A 19,532-nucleotide genomic window follows, 5' to 3' on the forward strand; every position below is an offset into this window, starting at 1 on the left:
CCACAAGAACTGTGTTCAACATTTATTTTAAAATGTAAATATTTCCTTGGCCGGAAATATGGCTCAGAAGCCAGGTCATGGAATACAGAGCCTTCCAGATCTAGATTACTAGTTCAAATCCAGTCCAGGTCAAATCACCAAAGTAATGAATTATTTGTATTGCAGTAATGCTTAGGGGCCCCAATCATGAATCAGGGCACCTGTGCAATAGGGACTGTACAGACAAAACAAAAGTAGTAACCACAGTAACTCCTCGCTTAACATTGTAGTTATGTTAACCTGAAAAATGCTACTTTAAGCAAAACGATGTTAAGTGAATCCAATTTCCCCATAAGAATTAATGTAAACGGGGGTGGGGTGGGTTTAGGTTCCAGGGACATTTTTTTCACCAGACAAAAGACACACACACACACACACTATATATATATATATATATATATATATATATATATATATATATATATACACACACATATATACATACACATACACACACACACACAAAGTTTTAAACAAATAATTTAATACTGTACACAGCAATGATGATTGTGAAGCTTGGTTGTGGTGGTGAAGTCAGAGGTTGGAAGAAGGTGGGATATTTCCCAGGGAATGCCTTACTGCTAAATGATGAACTAACACTTGGCTGAGCCTTCAAGAATTAACACGTTGTTAATGTAGCCTCACACTCTACAAGGCAGCACAAATGGAGGAAGTTGAGACAGCATGGCACCGTGTGTGTCTGTGTGAGAGAGAGAGAGAGAGAGAGAGAGAGAGGGGCGCGCATTGCCCCCACTGAGTATGCTGACCCCACTCTAAGTACACTGCCTTTTTAAGTAGATCAGCAAGTTGAGACAGCGGCTGCTGCCAGCAAGCTCCCTCGGTTCTGAGCCCTGTCATGTGTTCCCCTGCTCCGCTCTGTGGAGATGGGGTAAAGGAATGGGGGGCACCCTGACATTGGCCCACCACTTCCCCCCACCCTCCTGCACAGTAAGCAGGAGGTTTCTGGGAGCAGCTCCAAGGCAGAGGGCAGGAGCAGCACATGGCAGTGGCCGGGGGGAAGGACAGCTGAACTGCCCAGCAATTGATAGCCTGCTTTGCAGCTGCCGCACAGGGAACTTGGGGAGTGGAAAGCTGAGAGGGGGGGCTGCCGGTCCACCCTGGTTCCAAGCCCCCACCAGCTAGCTCCAATGGGCTGCTCTTTTTGCAAGCAGTGGACAAAGCAGGCGGCTGCCAAACAACGTTATAAGGGAGCATTGTGCAACTTTAAACAAGCATGTTCTCTAATTGATCGGCAACATAACGATGAAACAATGTTAAATGGGACGACTAAGTGAGGAGTTACTGTATTCCAAAAGCTTAACAATCTATAACTTAAAACAAGATTATTGGAATTATACTGCATTGGAGTAGTATCTATATTACTATTGGAAAACTGCTTGACAGTCTACGTAGAATGTCCTACAAGTCCCCTCTTCATAAATAAAGACAAAAACAATATCCTACTTCTAAATGCGGTACATAAAGTCAAGGCTGAGCTGCGCTGGCAGGGCAGCATGTAAGAAGCTTGCACTGCAGCTGCTTGTACAATACAATACAGGAGGACTTCAGTATTTCACCAATATTAAAATGTTTGATTGTCATCACAATTACTGACTAAATTTTATTAAGCTAAGATTTTCTAAAGAGACTAGTGATTTTGGGAACCCAACTTGCCACACAAGGGGTCAAGCAATCAGCACTTCTGAACGTCGGACTCCTATAATACATCTCCAGTGGGGCAGCCTCAAACTGAGGCACCCAAAGTCACTAGACACTTTTGAAAATTCTTGTTTTCTGTCTGAAGTTGATGAAGCACCTGGAGGACAAAATCTTGTATCAACCAAATCTGAATTTCAACTCCATTAACTGCCTAACACCAGTAAAAAGTGTAAGGGCAAATACTGAAGAGTTGCCCTCAAGAAAGAGACTTTAACTAATGATGGAACAAATGCATCTCAGTTCTCCATCTGTAAAATGGAGATAAAGGGTACGGTAGTAGAAGTAATATTGTATTATCTATTTACATTGTAAACTATTTGAGGCAGGTGCTGACTCTTCTTATGTGTTTGCACAACTGGGCTCCAATCTCAGTTGGGGTCTCAGGTGCTACTGGTAATATAAATGTGTAGCCAATTGCTTCATCTGAACGCTCTTTAGGACATTAGTTTCAGATTAATAAACCTCTTAAATACAACAAACCGAGCAGGACCAAAGTTACATCAAAATTTAACAATTGTACACATTCAATTCTTACATGCCCACCTTCCTCTTCATGGTTATGCAACACTAATGCATGAAACAAAAACTCTGAAGGCAAAAAAAAAAAAAAAAAAAAAGATAGCGGAAGGACCCAAAATACTTACTAATTCTGTATCAAGCCCAAAAAATCAAAAAGAACTGGGAAAAGGTTTAAGTAATAACCAGATTTTCAAGAGTTCTGTTTGATTGTTAGATAATTAAAAAAGGGAGTTCTATTTGGATTAAATATTGGAATAAAGGTAAAGTTTCTGACTTGGATTGTAAAGTGGATAAAATTGAAAGCTTCAAATAACGAGTCAGGGCCTCACTTAAAGAACAGGGTCTAATGAACATTTGTGACATGTGACAGTAACTCAGACATAGCAATGCTGAGAAATTGCTTTAGCCTGGCAGTCTAGAATGATGCTAAGGATCAGCATTTGGGTCCCAAACCCAATCTTTAATTTAGGGACTTAATCCTACCATTATTAAAACCAATCAGGGTTTTGCCACTGACTTCCATGGGAGCAGAAGCTGGCATCATCACATGTCATTCAAATGAGTACCTGGCCAACACATAGTCACCCTGGAGCAGTAACCCCTTCTCACTAAAACACAGGGGCAGAAACACTACAAAAATCAACGTTACTTTACCAAACAACAAACTGTCCAAACAATTTGTCACGGAGTGAGGGGACACAAGGCCCTGCACCCCCGGCTTCCTGCGATTCACCATGACTCTCAGCCAGCCAGCAAAGCAGAAGGTTTATTTAGATGACAGGAACACAGTCCAAGACAGGTCTTGCAGGCACAGCCAACAGGACCCCCTCAGTTAGGTCCATCTCTTGGTCCCAGGGCACCACAGCCCCATTGGGGGGGGAGGGGCAGAGCCCCGTCTGGGCTCCCTCCATTACCAGCCAGCTCCTGAAAACCTCCACTCCCTCCAGCGTCTCTCCCCCAGCCTTTGTTCAGTTTCCCGGGCAGAAGTGTCACCTGGCCCCAGCCCCCTCCTGGGTTCTCACGTTACATGCTCAGGTATCTTCCCTCAAGGCCAGTTTCCCATTCCCCAATGCAGACCGTCCTAGCCACACTCCCCACTCAGCATTCAAAGACCACATTAAGAACAGTCCCAGTTCTCACATCTCTCCCCCCTTTGAGACCGAACTGAGCGGGGTCACTTCAGCCAGTGACCTGGGGAAGTTAGAACCTACCCACGTTCCCATGGATGCCCCAACATCCCTCCCATTCCTTGGTGAGAATTACACCAGGCCCTTCCAGTTTCATGCCCCCCCTTAGGATGGGTGTGCTCGATGACACTCGTAGTTCGCATGTGGGAAGGCTTATGCGGCCCGTGCCCCCAATACCCCTGGGATTCAAACTGGGCTGGAGTCTTCTCCCAGCGTTCCAGTCTGGAGGTCTGTGATTCGGGCTCTCTTGGTTCAGAGCACCCCTTTTGACCTTGGCCACCCTCTGGAAAGGCTCCTCTATGATGGGCAAGAGTCCCATTTTCCCCTTGTCCCGGGCCTTCCTCACCCTCTGACAGGGGTCACAGGATCGGCAGTACTGTCGGATGGTAATAAAGACCCCAGGCCAGTAAAAGTTCCGTAGCAGCCTCTGCTGGGTATACCAGGTTCCCTGGTGCCCTGAGAGGTACAGCAGCTGGCGGCGATACTTCCGGGGTACCACCAGCTGCCTCTTGATCCCCCCCGACTACATTTTCCCTGGGAGAGCCCATTCTCGGTACAGGAACCCCTTCTCCCACAGGAACCTTTTCCAGCCATCTCTCCCCACGGTTGGTACCACACTAAGGTCGGCCAGGTCCCTTATCTTCCGCAAGGAGGGATCTTTCTGCAACTCGGCCTGGAACTCAGCAGCTGGGACAGGGATGGCCACCTGCTCTCTCTCGCCGGCTGGGTCTGAAGGCCCAGCCTCCCTGAGCTGTGTCCCTGGGCGTTCCCTCCCCACCAGGTTAGAGTCCTGCGCCTCGGGCATGGCACCCTCCCCGTTGTCAGGGCACAGTGCCCTTCGCCGACTCTGGCTATGGGTCGCGACCAGGGCACCCTGGGAGTTGCTTGGCCAGTCCTCCAGGTCCCCCCCACATTAGCACCTCAGTGGGCAAATGGTGGTGCACCCCCACTTCTTTGGGGCCCTCCTTGGCCCCCCACTTCAGGTGTACCCTCGCCACGGGCACCTTGAATGGGGTTCTGCCGACACGTCAGGGTTAGATAGGTGTTGGGCATCACCTGATCTGGAGCTACCACCTCGGGCCGGGCCAGCGTCACTTCAGTGCCCTGGTCCCCTCGAACCGGTCAGTTGTCCCTGACGCCGGATGTTCCCTCTGGGAGGTCCCAGGGTGACACTCTCTCTGCATCGCGGCGGGCCTGTTCCTTTGGGACTCCTCCCTGCCACTCCCTGACTGGCTCTTCACAAACTCATCGGCCAGCCGCCCTGTGTGTCATAGGTTCTCTGGGCTTTTTGTCCCTCAACCACAACCTCGGGTCGGATGGGCACTGCTCATACAGCTGCTCCAGTACCAGCAGTTTAACCAGGTCCTCCTTCGTCTAGGCCCCATCTGCCCACTTGCTGGGCAAAATTCCTGTATCTTTTTTCAGTGACGAGACAGCAAGTGTGTTGCAACTGCTGCCTACATCCTGTATTCCCCAATGCACTCCACCTATTACTTTCTAAGATCTCAATCCTGTCACCTGTGAGCAGATCCTTGGGCCCAGAACAATAAGGTGCAGGACTGAAGTCTTAGCTAGAGAGCTCTGCAGGGCAGGGAACATTTTTTCATGGGTGTGTAGTGCCCTCCCCCAACTGAGTGCAGGGGCCACTAGGGCCTATCACAATACAATTACTACTACAGATCTCTACAAAGGAAACACACCAAAAAGCCTAGACCAGTGGTTCTTAGCCCGCAGGGCCCAATTAGCACACAGCTGCAGCCCATGTGACATCCTCAGGGCCGCAGAGGTAGTATGTATACTATGTGGATGAAGCCCACACAACACAGAGAGCTGCATATGCAGCCCACAATGGTAAATGGTCTAGGCCAGTGGGTTCCCAACCTATCAGGAGAAACACTTATTTTAAATTAAATGTAATGCTGATTAAAGATGCTGGGCTGAATGCACTAGAGACTGAAGTCCTTTAGGGAGAGCATGACCATAGTGCAAGTTTCTACTAAGCTGCCCCCCACTCCCATGAGCCATGCCCCTGATGTAAAGTTTCCTCTACCACCTAGTGGTGGTAACTTCAGTCTCATTGGGCAAGTCAGTCCTTCATTTCCTCTACTGTGATTACCAATATTGTCCACTGAAAGCTCATTTCACAGAGGTTACCAAGCACTCCAACTGTATCAATTTTAGGTCCTTCAGCTAGGAATGAATTTGATCTAGTGACATAGCAGTGAAGGGCTCCATACCTCATGAGCCTTCTAATTTCCCCTAATCTTAAATTAGAAGTGTAAGAACAAAGTTCCCAAACCCAAACAAGAATTTGTAAAGCAATTAATAGGTATATTAATCTTGCTAACTTTGGGCAAGTTCCAATAAAAAAAAATGTCTGTTTTCTATATAGCAACATATCCAACAAAACTGCAGGAGACCTAGAAAATCTTTTAGAGGCTTTCCAAGTGTGCCACAAGGTAATATTTATAGACCCAACCCTGTTAGAGCAATCTGATTACTTACTTTTGGCTGATTTGGATCGTGTGCGTATTCCCTCTTCCATGTTGAATATTTCTTCACCCTTCACCCTAATGTCCTGCAGGCGCTTGTCATCACTGTTGATACCATACTGGAGGAGTTTACACAACGCTACAGAGCTGAGGAGGAAAAGTGTAGCGCATGAGTCTCCCTCTGTCCTATACATAATCCAAAATTCATGAACCAAATATAACTTAATTCAGTTTACAGGCTTTATTTCAAAGTTCAGTTCACTATAGTTGTACATAAACTCAAAAATGAAAAAATATTCCACGTACACCCACTTATTCAGCTCATGAAAAGGGCTGAAGTTCCAGTTGCAGATATTCAGGGACATGAGCTCCTCCTTCTTGGCTTCTTCCCCTGCTTCATCCACCACAAAGGACTCGCATTACCCCTGCTTTGCCCCAATTCCAAGAGTCAATCCCCTCCTCTTAAAAATCATGGCAGGCCAACAACTTGGTCAAGGTGGTATGATGAAGATGCCTCTCAGACAGCAATTTAGGGGTAAAAACATTGTTTAAGGTTCCCCAATCCTTTTCATAGCTATTGTCCCAACCTCTGACCCATCTACTCATTCAAAAGCCCTATTATTATGCATATTGGGCCCAAAATGTGTGAGGTGCTTGATAAACAAATAAGACAGTCCCAGGTCAGAAGTTTACAGTCTATAAACAGTCTTGATGTTATGAGAGAAGACAACAACAAAAGGGAACAGGGTAGGAGGAAGAGGACCACGGCTATAAGGTAGAAGTGGCTGGTGACTCTGCACACATTTGTTTTACACTTTGTTTTCGTGTTCTTCAAAAATGACTAATGTGTTAAAAATTAAAAAAAAACAACATTTTTTTGACCCCAACTTCTCAAAGCACTAAGGGTATAGTACAGGTGTTCTCCAATCTTTTTTCCCTACCATGCCACCGCATACTTCTGCAGCTGCACAGAAGCAATACCATCCCATCCCAACTTCTGCTGGCAGTGGTGCTGCCTTCAGAGCTGGCTGCCCAGCCAGCAGCCGCTACTCTCGCAACCATCCTACAACAGTTTTGTGACCCCCTTTCAAGTCGGCACCCCCCGTTTGATAAATGCTGGTATAGTGGGTGTAATAAATTAGCCATACAACTAAAGCTTCAATTTATTCATAACTTCAAGACAGTAACAACCCACACAAAAGCCACATGTTCACTGACATAAGCGGTTATATCAAATGGGTCAATCAAATCAAATTTGCTCCTCACATGCCCTGTGTGACAAAAACTTGCATACTTCTTCAAAAAGAAAATTCAGTCCACAGGGATCACCCCTCATTTTGCCCTGTACCAGCCAAGGTTGCAGAAGATTTTGGGGGACCAGGACAAAATCTGAAACTGAAGTCCCCTATCCTTTGGGGAAATGGGATCCTGGGAGGAAGCACAAGCAGGAGAGCGCAAGAGGGGAGGACTCCTGTCTCATGCTGAGAAAGAGGGACGATCATTGAGTTATCTTAAGTGCCTATACACAAATGCAAGAAGCCTGGGAAACAAGCAGGGAGAACTGGAAGTCCTGGCACAGTCAGGGAACTATGATGTGATTGGAATAACAGAGACTTGGTGGGACAACTCACATGACTGGAGTACTGTCATGGATGGATATAAACTGTTCAGGAAGGACAGGCAGGGCAGAAAAGGTGGGGGAGTTGCGTTGTATGTAAGAGAGGAGTATGACTGCTCAGAGCTCCGGTATGATACTGCAGAAAAACCTGAGAATCTCTGGATAAAGTTGAGAAGTGGGAGCAACAAGGGTGATGTTGTGGTTGGAGTCTGCTATAGACCACCAGACCAGGGGGATGAGGTGGACGAGGCTTTCTTCTGGCAACTAGCAGAAATTGCTAGATCACAGGCCCTGGTTCTCATGGGAGACTTTAATCACCCTGATATCTGCTGGGAGAGCAATACAGCGGTGCACAGGCAATCCAGGAAATTTTTGGAAAGTGTAGGGGACAATTTCCTGGTGCAAGTGCTGGAGGAACCAACTAGGGGCAAAGCTTTTCTTGACCTGCTGCTCACAAACAGGGAAGAACTAGTAGGGGAAGCAAAAGTGGATGGGAACCTGGGAGGCAGTGACCATGAGATGGTCGAGTTCAGGATCCTGACACAAGGAAGAAAGGAGAGCAGCAGAATACGGACCCTGGACTTCAGAAAAGCAGACTTTGACTCCCTCAGGGAACAGATGGGCAGGATCCCCTGGGAGAATAACATGAAGGGCAAAGGGGTCCAGGAGAGCTGGCTGTATTTTAAAGAATCCTTATTGAGGTTGCAGGAACAAACCATCCCGATGTGTAGAAAGAATAGTAAATATGGCAGGCGACCAGCTTGGCTAAACAGTGAAATCCTTGCTGATCTTAAATGCAAAAAAGAGGCTTATAAGAAGTGGAAGATTGGACAAATGACCAGGGAGGAGTATAAAAATATTGCTCAGGCGTGCAGGAGTGAAATCAGGAAGGCCAAATCACACTTGGAGTTGCAGTTAGCAAGAGATGTTAAGAGTAACAAGAAGGGTTTCTTCAGGTATGTTAGCAACAAGAAGAAAATCAAGGAAAGTGTGGGCCCCTTACTGAATGAGGGAGGCAACCTAGTGACAGAGGATGTGGAAAAAGCTAATGTACTCAATGATTTTTTTGCCTCTGTCTTCACGCACAAGGTCAGCTCCCAGATTGCTGCACTGGGCAGTACAGCATGGGGAGAAGGTGACCAACCCTCTGTGGAGAAAGAAGTGGTTCGGGACTATTTAGAAAAACTGGACGTGCACAAGTCCATGGGGCCGGATGCGCTGCATCCGAGGGTGCTAAAAGAGTTGGCGGGTGAGATTGCAGAGCCATTAGCCATTATTTTTGAAAACTCATGGCGATCGGGGGAGGTCCCACATGACTGGAAAAAGGCTAATGTAGTGCCCATCTTTAAAAAAGGGAAGAAGGAGGATCCGGGGAACTACAGGCCAGTCAGCCTCACCTCAGTCCCTGGAAAAATCATGGAGCAGGTCCTCAAGGAATCAATTATGAAACATTTAGAGGAGAGGAAAGTGATCAGGAACAGTCAGCATGGATTCACGAAGGGGAAGTCATGCCTGACTAACCTAATTGCCTTCTATGATGAGATAACTGGCTCTGTGGATGAGGGGAAAGCAGTGGATGTGTTATTTCTTGACTTTAGCAAAGCTTTTGATACGGTCTCCCACAGTATTCTTGCCACCAAGTTAAAGAAGTATGGGCTGGATGAATGGACTGTAAGGTGGATAGAAAGCTGGCTAGATCGTCGGGCTCAATGGGTAGTGATCAATGGCTCCATGTCTAGTTGGCAGCCGGTTTCAAGTGGAGTGCCCCAAGGGTCGGTCCTGGGGCCGGTTTTGTTTAATATCTTTATTAATGATCTGGAGGATGGTGTGGACTGCACTCTCAGCAAGTTTGCAGATGACACTAAACTAGGAGGCGTGGTAGATACACTAGAGGGTAGGGATCGGATACAGAGGGACCTAGACAAATTAGAGGATTGGGCAGAAAAAAACCTGATGAGGTTCAACAAGGACAAGTGCAGAGTCCTGCACTTAGGACGGAAGAATCCCATGCACTGCTACAGACTAGGTACCGAATGGCTAGGTAGCAGTTCTGCAGAAAAGGACCTAGGGGTCACAGTGGATGAGAAGCTGGATATGAGTCAACAGTGTGCTCTTGTTGCCAAGAAGGCTAAAGGCATTTTGGGCTGTATAAGTAGGGGCATTGCCAGCAGATCGAGGAACGTGATCGTTCTCCTTTATTCGACATTGGTGAGGCCTCATCTGGAATACTGTGTCCAGTTTTGGGCCCCACACTACAAGAAGGATGTGGAAAAATTGGAAAGAGTCCAGCGGAGGGCAACAAAAATGATTAGGGGTCTGGAGCACATGACTTATGAGGAGAGGCTGAGAGAACTGGGATTGTTTAGTCTCCAGAAGAGAAGAATGAGGGGGGATTTGATAGCAGCCTTCAACTACCTGAAGGGGGGTTCCAAAGAGGATGGAGCTCGGCTGTTCTCAGTGGTGGCAGATGACAGAACAAGGAGCAATGGTCTCAAGTTGCAGTGGGGGAGGTCCAGGTTGGATATCAGGAAAAACTATTTCACTAGGAGGGTGGTGAAACACTGGAATGCGTTACCTAGGGAGGTGGTGGAGTCTCCTTCCTTGGAGGTTTTTAAGGCCCGGCTTGACAAAGCCCTGGCTGGGATGATTTAGCTGGGAATTGGTCCTGCTTTGAGCAGGGGGTTGGACTAGATGACCTCTTGAGGTCCCTTCCAACTCTGATATTCTATGATTCTATGATCCTTCCAAAAAATGACCATTGAGGGAAGGTCTTGGGGGGTGGGTGGGGGTGTTGAAGATCGAGTCTGCAACACACTCAACCTGCAGCAGCAGCTTGGCTCCTGTTCTGCAAGACTGGGCTCAGGTCCCTACTCCCAGCAAGTGGGGTCATGGCATCATTCAGGTTTAGCCCAGCTGCCCCTCCATTGTGACTGAAGGGCCACCGAGCCAGACCTGAGAGGCGCTGCAACCCTGGGTGCCAAGTCGCACCACCACTTGTCTTGGGAGCCTTCTCAAATGGGAGCCCGGACAAGTTGCCCTTCCCCCTTCCTAACACTTTCACCTCCTTCTCCATCACAGCCCCAGTAGTTTCTTGCCTTCTCTCCAACCCTAACCTCTCCACCTGCCCCAGTGATCCTATATCTTTTCCTCTCCGTACTTTTTTGTTTAAAATAAGTTTTAAAGGACAGAGAGATCATTATAATCATCTTGTCTGAATTCCTGCAGAACACAAGCCATAGAATTTCAACCAGTGATTGCTACATCAAGCAAAAACTTCTGGCTGAGCTAGAGCAGATCTTTTAGAAAAAGACACCCAATTTTGATATAAAGATATAAAGTGATGGAGAATCCACTGCATCTCTAGGTAAGTTGTTCCAATGGTTAGTTACCCTCACTGACAAAAACGTGAACCCTATGTTTAGTTTGATACTACACCTCTACCCCGATATAACGCGACCCGATATAACACGAATTCGGATATAACGCAGTAAAGCAGCGCTCCAGGGGCGGCGGGGCTGCCCGCTCCGGTGGGTCAAAGCAAGTTCTATATAACGTGGTTTCACCTATAATGCGGTAAGATTTTTTGGCTCCCGAGGACAGCATTATATTGGGGTAGAGTTGTATCTAGCTTCAGCTTCCAGCCATGGAATATTGTTACATCTTTGTCTGCTAAATAGCCCTCTCATCAGAAATCTGCTCCCCAAGTAGGTACTTCTAGCCCAGGGGTCAGCAAACTTTCAGAAGTGGTGTGCCGAGTCTTCATTTATTCATTCTAATTTAAGGTTTCGCGTGCCAGTAATACATTTTAACGTTTTTAGAAGGTCTCTTTCTATAAGTCTATAATATTTAACTAAACTATTGTTGTATGTAAAGTAAATAAGGTTTTTAAAATGTTTAAGAAGCTTCATTTTAAATTAAATTAAAAAGCAGAGGCCCCCGGACCGGTGGCCAGGACCTGGGCAGTGTGAGTGCCACTGAGAATCAGCTTGCGTGCAGTCTTCGGCACATGTGCCATAGGTTGCCTACCCCTGTTCTAGCCCATGGTTAAACCATTGTTAGCCTTCCCTTTGATAAACCGAATAAACTGAGCTTTAGTCTCTCATTGTAAGGCTGGTGTTCAGACCATAAATCTTCTTATGGCTCTTTTCTGAACTCTTCCCAATTTTGCAATATCCTTTCTGAAATGCTGATGCCAGAACTGGACAAGTACTTCCACTGCCCCCAGGCTCACCCCATCCCTGACCCTCACAGTATAAGTCTGTCCTGCTTTTCCCTAGCCTCAAAAAGCTATCCCTCACTCTGATATGCCTCTCTGGATACCTACCTCCCCCTCCCCTTTACCTCTAAGCTTTGAATGTGCAGTCTAAAATCAAAGCATTCACTCCCTAAGCACCACCTTGGATCCCCTGCAATCTGGCTTCTGACCTCTCCACTCTACTGAAGCAGCTCCCACAACTATTTCCTAGCCAAATCTCAGGGCCTTTTACTCCATCCTCAGCCTCTTTGCTGATTTTAACAGTAGATCCATCTTGATATCATACCCTTGCTGGGGTTTTGAGACACTGGGTAAATTTTTCAGAAGCACGTAAGCAACTTCTGAGCCTAAGTCCTGTTTTCAAAAGAAACTGAGTACTTAATGAGTCTAAAACTTATTGAAAGCAATGGGACTCTTGCTCCTAAGTGCCTCAGGCTTTTTAAAAATGTGACCTAGGTGCTTTTGAAAGTTTTACCCATTGTCTCCTCCTGGTTTTTCCTCCTATCTCTGTTACAGTTTCTTCTCTCTCTCTTTTGGTGGATCCTCCTCACCCCTCTCACTCCGAGGGCTCTGTCCTTGGCCCTTTCTTTGCTTTTCGCACTTTCCACTGGGTGATCATCAGCTCAAAAGGCTTCAGCTATCATTTCTATGCAGATGACTTGCAAAGCTATTCCTCTCCCACTGACCTGTCTCTTCCAGCTAATCCCACAAATCTCTGCTTTTCTCCCAACATCTCCTTTTGGTTTTCTTATCTTAAATTGCAGATGGCCAAGACAGAACTGCTCTTCCCTCCCAAACTCTCTCCACTCCTCTCCTTCATCACTGTCAATTCTACCTAAGGTTTCCAATCTCAAAGTTATTTTGATTGTTTGCCCAACATATCCTGGCCATATCCAAACTGTTTATTCTACCTCCTCATTGTTGCCAAGATCCATCCTTTTTATTTCTACAGCCAACTCTCATATTCAGCCCCTTGTATCTCTCCCTTGACTACTATTTCATTCTCCTCTCTGCACTCCAAATTAATGCTTTGTTCCTCTTAAATCCAAATGAAATGCAGCCAAAGACCTCTTCTATGACCATCAATCTGATCATGTCACTGTGACATTCCCGGGGGTACAATCTGGACTGATGGACACCTGTGTCCCCTCAACTCTCCAACCTGGGGTGCCTTTTACACTGCTTTACTGTGAGAACAACCACTCCTGGTCTGCTCTCACACAACCTCCAACATGCAAAACCACTCCTAGATGAATATATGAGTGCTTCTAGTCAGCCACTCCTGAATTATATTTCAGAGCAAAGCCAGCAAATTCTCAGTCCCGGACTTGACCCCAGAAATGTGCATCTTGTACTGCCCAGCTCTTTCCTTCTGTGCAGTACAAGCTCCCAGCAAGTCCATAATTTCATTTATAGAAAATGATATGCAGAAATCTTGTTATCTCAGATGGAGGGTTCCAAACATTTCAGTCCAAACTCACTGGCTCAGGTAAATAATAAAACAAGTTTATTAACTACAGAAAGATAGATTTTAAATTATTACAAGTAATGAGGCATAAAAGTCAGAATTGCTTACAAAGAAATAAAAGGTAAAATGCAAATTAATACCTAACTAAGGGTATGTCTATACTTACCTCCGGGTCCAGTGGTAAGCAATCGATCTTCTGGGATCGATTTATCGTGTCTTGTCTAGACCTGATAAATCGATCCCGGAAGTGCTCGCTGTCGACGCCGGTACTCCTGCTCCGCGAGAGGAGTACGCAGAGTCGACGGGGGAGCCTGCCTGCTGCGTGTGGACCTGTGGTAAGTTCGAACTAAGATACTTCGACTTCAGCTACGTTATTCACGTAGCTGAAGTTGCGTATCTTAGTTCGAAGTGGGGGGTTAGTGTGGACCAGCCTTTAGCAAGCTAAATGAATTCAAAGCAAAGATTTTCTTACCACCATGGTTTTACTGGCTCAACTCCTTCAGTCAGGGCCACTCCACCAGTTCAATGATGCTTCCTTTGTCTTTCAAACGTTATTGATGCCGTGAGGAGAGAGAGGTGATTTGTGTCCTCTGTTCTCCCTTCTTATAGCATTATTCTTCTTTGAGAATCATTTCCAACTGGGGTTCAGGCGACAGCAAGTCTGGCCTTGGCTACACTTGCGAGTTACAGCGCACTAAAACAGCCCCAGGTGCCCTAGCTCACTCCCAGTCCATACTGGCAAGGCACGTAGAGTGCTCTGACTCCACGGCTACAGCGCTGCTGGTATTCCACCTCAGCGAGTGGAATAACGTTTGCTGTGCCATTGCTGGAGTGCCACGGCGCCAGTGTGAACGAGGTGTTGTTACTGCGCTGTGATCAGCCTCTGGAAATGTCCCATAATCCCCTTAAGTCAAGTGGCCACTCTCATCATTGTTGTGAAATCGGCTACAGGAATGCGGAAATGCCCTTTCAAAGCTCCGTTTCGGAGAAGCCGGCTGCTTATCAGCTTTGAGAAAAAGCAAACATTTACTGTTTGCTTTGAATGAGTGAGAGAGAGGCGGGGAGGGAGGGAGGGTCTGAACTTACAAGACAGCATGCTGAAACACACTCAGCACCCCAAAATCCCACTCTCTCTCCCCCCACATATACACACCACATTCCCTGTCACACTCCACCCCACTCCCCGATTTGAAAAGCACATTGCAGTCACTTGCATCTGGGATAGCTGCCTATAATGCACCACTCCAAATGCGGCTGCAAGTGCCGCAAATGTGGCCATGCCAATGAGCTTGAAGCTGTCAGTGTGGACAGACTGCAGCGCTTTCCCTACTGCGCTCTACGAAGGCGGGTTTAACTGACAGAGCTCTACATCTGCAAGTGTAGCCATTCCCTCTGTCTGCCAAGAGGTAAATGTCTCGCTCACATCCTTATCCTGCCAAAGAATGGCCACTCAACCCGATAATAGTACACTTGATTGTGTTGACACCTGGCTGAGGTGCTGGCTAACCTTTTGTTTCTGAGGAAACTGGTTTGGGATGCTTTTCTAAACTTGGAACATGTCTCAGCAATGTCGAACAGTAAAATCTTATAACTTAACATACAATGTTGCTACACACATTTTACCAGGACAATAATGCTCAGTAGATGAATTTTCAAATGACACCTCACAAGGCATACTTTGTACAAAATTTATCATAGTCTTGCGAAAGTGGTGACTCCTTCAAAACCCCTTTACTGGCTCCTCATCCACAAATCTCAAATTTAAACTTACCATCCCTCTCAAAGCTCAACTCTGCCTTTCCCTAATCAAAGTTCATGTTGCTCCCCTTCTCTCTGCTTTACCAATGCTCCCAGCCTTGTCTGGCAGATTCTTACATAACCACCTACAAATCTTCCACACAGCTCCCTCAGCATGGTAGGCTCTCCCTGGACTCATCCACAAAGCTCCTATCCTATCAAAGAAGATTAGGGTTGGAAAAGACCTCAGGAGGTCTAATCCAACCCCCTGCTCAAAGCACGACCAACCCCAACTAAATCATCCCAGCCAGGGCTTTGTCAAGCTGGGCCTTAAAAACCTCTAAGGATGGAGATTCCACCACCTCCCTAAGTAACCCATTCCAGTGCTTCACCACCCTCCTAGTGAAATAGTTTTTCCTGATATCCAACCTAGACCTCCCCAACGGCAACTTGAGACCACTGCTCCTTGTTCTGTCATCTGCCACCACTGAGAACAGCCGAGCTCCATCCTCTTTGGAACTCCCTTTCAGGGAGTTGAAGGCTACTATCAAATCTCCCCTCACTCTTCTCTTCTGCAGACTAAACAAGCCCAGTTCCCTTTGTGACGTTGCATTCTATATGATTTTATGAAAGTATGCTGATGAGTGTGAATATAATGTTACTAAAATATGCTTCATGCAAAAGATCTCTTGTAAGGTATCATTACAAAGCTTATAATCTGAGTGTGGTCATTCTATTTGTATAAATGTATCACTCTTGTATCTGAAACGAAAAATATGAAATATAACTCTGAGGTACTATTGTAGTTATGCAAAGTGTGGACCATTAATGGTGGTTTGGAATCTTAATGACTCCCATTAACCAGGACAATTGACTGTAGATTGCTGTTTTACTTGGAAGTCTTCTTGTATACGTGTGTGCTGGCAAGTGGGTAATGAAGTCTTACAGTGATATGTGGTCATGTCACCTGAACTGGAATCCATCTTTAACCTGGTGCATTTCCATTGAGAAGGAGGGGTGGGAACCCAGAGGGACAAAGGATTCCTGCCTTTTGCAAAAGATATATAAGTGGGTGGAATAGAACAAATTATGAGAAATCCCCTAGCTACCACCTGAGTGGGAACAAAGGCTGTAGCAGGGGAAAGGATTATGCCCAGACTAGGAAGGCGTCCAGTCTGTGATAGAAGCTTATTGAAACATTTGAGGGTGAGGTTTTATCTGTATTCAGTTTTCTTACTGTATTAGGTTTAGACTTGCGTGCTTTATTTTATTTTGTTTAGTAATTTACTTTGTTCTGTCTGTTATCAGTTGGAACCACTTAAATCCTACTTTTTGTATTTAATAAAATCACTTTTTACTTATCAATTAACCCAGAGTATGTATTAATACTGGGGGGGAGAGGGGGAATTGATGCACAGCTGTGCATCTCTCTCTATCAGTGTTCTAGAGGGCAAACAATTTATGAGTTTACCCTGTATACGCCTTATACAGGGTAAAACTGATTTATTTGGTGTTTGGACATTGGGAGCTAGGCATCTGAGTGTTAGAGACAGTTGCTTTCAATTAAGCCTACAGCTTAAGCTGCTTTCAATTAAGCCTACAGCTGTTAGGGGATGTGGTTCAGAGCTGGGTCTGGATTTGCAGCAGGCTGGCAAGTCTAGCTCAACCAAGGCAGGGCACTAAAGTCCCAAGCTGCCAGGGCAGGAAAGCAGGGGCAAAAGTAGTCTTGGCACATCAGTTGGCAGCCACAACGGGGTTTTTGTGATCCAACCCATCACACCCTCAGCCTCTCCTGTCCTTGTTTAAGTCCCTCTAAAGAACCACTTCCACCATGATGTTTATAGTGAATTGAATTGACTTGCACGTAAATTGCATATAATTTTCTTATTGCTCTTGTATCCTTTCCTAACCTTCTACTTTATCCTTGGATTATGTGTCTCTCTGAACAGGGACTGTCCTTGAGTATTCAGAAAGCACCTAGCACATTGTGAGCACTTCAATAAATAACTGAGATTGGGGTTCCATTGTGCTAAGCACCATACATACACATAGTGGGATACAGTCCCTGCCCAATGATTTTACAATCTAAACAGACAAGACAAAGAATGGAAGGGTAAACTGCAATATAGAGAAATGAAGTAACTTTTCCAAGGTCACAGCAGGTCAATGACAGAACTGAGAACAGAATCTAGGTCTTCTGACCCAGTGCACCATTCACTATGCCAAACTGCTTCCTAATCTAGTTATTCATTTGTGTGCTTCCATTTTGGACAGCATAATTTTCTTGGTTATTTTTATGGTTGCCAGTTTGCCCCATAACTTTAGTGCACTGAACTTACCAGCAAGGAAAAAACGGTCACCTACCTTTTGTAACTGTTGTTATTCAGAATGTGTTGCTCATGTCCATTCCATCCTAGGTTTGTGCATGTCCACGTGCACAGTTGTTGGAGACTTTTGCCGTAGCGGTATCCATAGGGCTGGCTGTGGTGCCCCCTTGAGTGCCGTGCTCATGCGGTAGTATATTAGGAGCTGATGACCCAACACCCTCTCATTTCCTTCTTGCCAGAACTACGACAGACGGGTAAGAGAGTGGGTAATGTAATGGACATGAGCAACACATCTCAAAGAACAGTTACAAAAGGTAGGTAACCGGTTTTTCTTCAAGTGCTTGCTCATGTCGATTCCACTTTAGGTGACTCACAAGCAGTATCCTCGGAGGTGGGCTTGAAGTTCAGAGTTTGGCAGCTTGTAGTACTGCTCTACCGAAGACAGCATTGTCCCGAGCCTGCTGGGTAAGTGGGTAGTGGGACGTGAACGTATGGACAGACAACCAGCTGGCTGCCCTACAGATGTCCTGGATAGGCACTTGGGTGAGAAAGGCTGCCAAAGAGGCCTGCACCCTGGTCGAGTGCTCTGTTACAATTGCTGGGGGTTACACCTTTGCCTGATCATAGCAGTAGCGAATGCAGGTGGTGATCCAAGAAGCAAGTCTTTGAGCAGACACTGGGCGACCTTTCATCCTGTTGGCCACTGCGACGAACAATTCCGTTAACTTGTGGAATGGGCTGGTCCTTTCAATGTAGAAGACTAACACCCTCCAGACATTTAGGGAATGCAGCCTATGCCCCCTCCTCCAACTTATGCGGCTTTGGAAAAAAGACAGGTAAGAAAATGTTCTGGCTCGTATGAAACTGAGAGACCACCTTGGGCAGGAAGGCCGGATGTGGCCTCATCTAGACTTTGTCTTTGTAAAAGACCGCCTAGGGCAGTTCCCTCGAGGAACCTGACTTTTATGTCCTGGGTGAAAACTGTCCTACCGTTGAGCAGTGGATGGAAGGCCGAGTTAGCCGTTAAGTGGTCCTTAATAGATGAAAGGGACAGGCCTTGGAGCTTGAGATGCAGAAGGTAGTCCAGGATTAACTGAAGTGATGCTTGCTCAGGCCAAATGCCTTTATCTAAGGTCCAGCAGGCGAACAACTTCCATTTGGCCAGGTAGGTCGCTCTGGTGGAGGGCTTTCTACTGCCCAATAGTACCTGTTGGGCATTGACCGAGCACTGCCATTCCTGTGCATTCAACGATGCAGCAGCCAAGCTGTCAGGTGCAGCGCCTCCAGGTTCGGATGCAGACTGCTGTGGTTTTGGGACAGCAGGTCCAGTTGGAGCGGCAGCTGTAACGGAGCGGCCACCGAGAAGTCCAGCAGTGTGCTGAACCAGTCCTTCGCTCTGTCCTGCTTGATCTTCATGAGAACTCTGAATTAATGGAACTGGGGGGGAAGGCGTAAAACAGCCTCCGACCCTGGGAGCAGAAAGGCATCCAACAGGGAGTCCCTGAATCGAGCAGAAAATGTGGCATTTCCTGTTCTGTCCGGACACAAACAGGTCCACCTGGGGAATTCCCCACTTGCAGAAGATGAAGCTGACCACTTCCGGATGGAGGAACCACTCGTGGCGAGATGAGAAGGTCCTGCTGAGGCGATCTGCCAAAGCGTTCTTGACCCCAGAAAGGTGAGCGGGTACGAGATGGAGGTCCCAGAGCCTGAAGGCTTCCTGGCAAAGGGAAGATGATCTGGCCCCGCCCTACTTGTTGATTTAGAACATAGTTGCTGTGTTATCCATTAGGACCTGGATCACTTTGCTTACTATGTGAGGTAGGAAGGCTTGGCAGGCCAGGCGAATTGCTCTGAGCTCCCTGACATTGATATGGAGGAAGTGATTATGACTGGACCAACGACCTTGCATGCTGACCAACGACCAGATGGGCTCCCCACCCCAGCTCCGATGCATCGGAGATGAGTGTTACCTATGGGGAAGGAGCTGCAAAGGGGACTCCTACCAACACCGATGTAGGATCCTGCCACAAGGTGAGTGACAACAGTCCACAGTCCAGAATCCGGACCACCCAGTCCATGCTGTGGCTGTTAGGGATGTAGACCAATGCCAACCATGCCTGCAGGGAGCTGAGGCGGAATCGTGCCTGCTGGACCATGTAAGTGCAGGC

At 46.7% G+C, this 19,532-nt stretch overlaps 1 protein-coding gene across 1 annotated transcript in view; it reads right to left on the reverse strand.

Moving 5' to 3' along the window:
• Nucleotides 1–19,532, reverse strand: part of IPO9 (importin 9) — a 182,091-nt gene that overhangs the window by 19,326 nt on the left and 143,233 nt on the right. Inside the window, 1 exon segment of the mRNA XM_034768831.1 lies at nucleotides 5,970–6,103. Within this exon segment, the coding sequence (XP_034624722.1) occupies nucleotides 5,970–6,103 (134 nt within the window).

Source organism: Trachemys scripta, chromosome 4 (assembly GCF_013100865.1).
Source record: "Trachemys scripta elegans isolate TJP31775 chromosome 4, CAS_Tse_1.0, whole genome shotgun sequence".
NCBI classification, from domain to species: Eukaryota; Metazoa; Chordata; order Testudines; family Emydidae; genus Trachemys; species Trachemys scripta.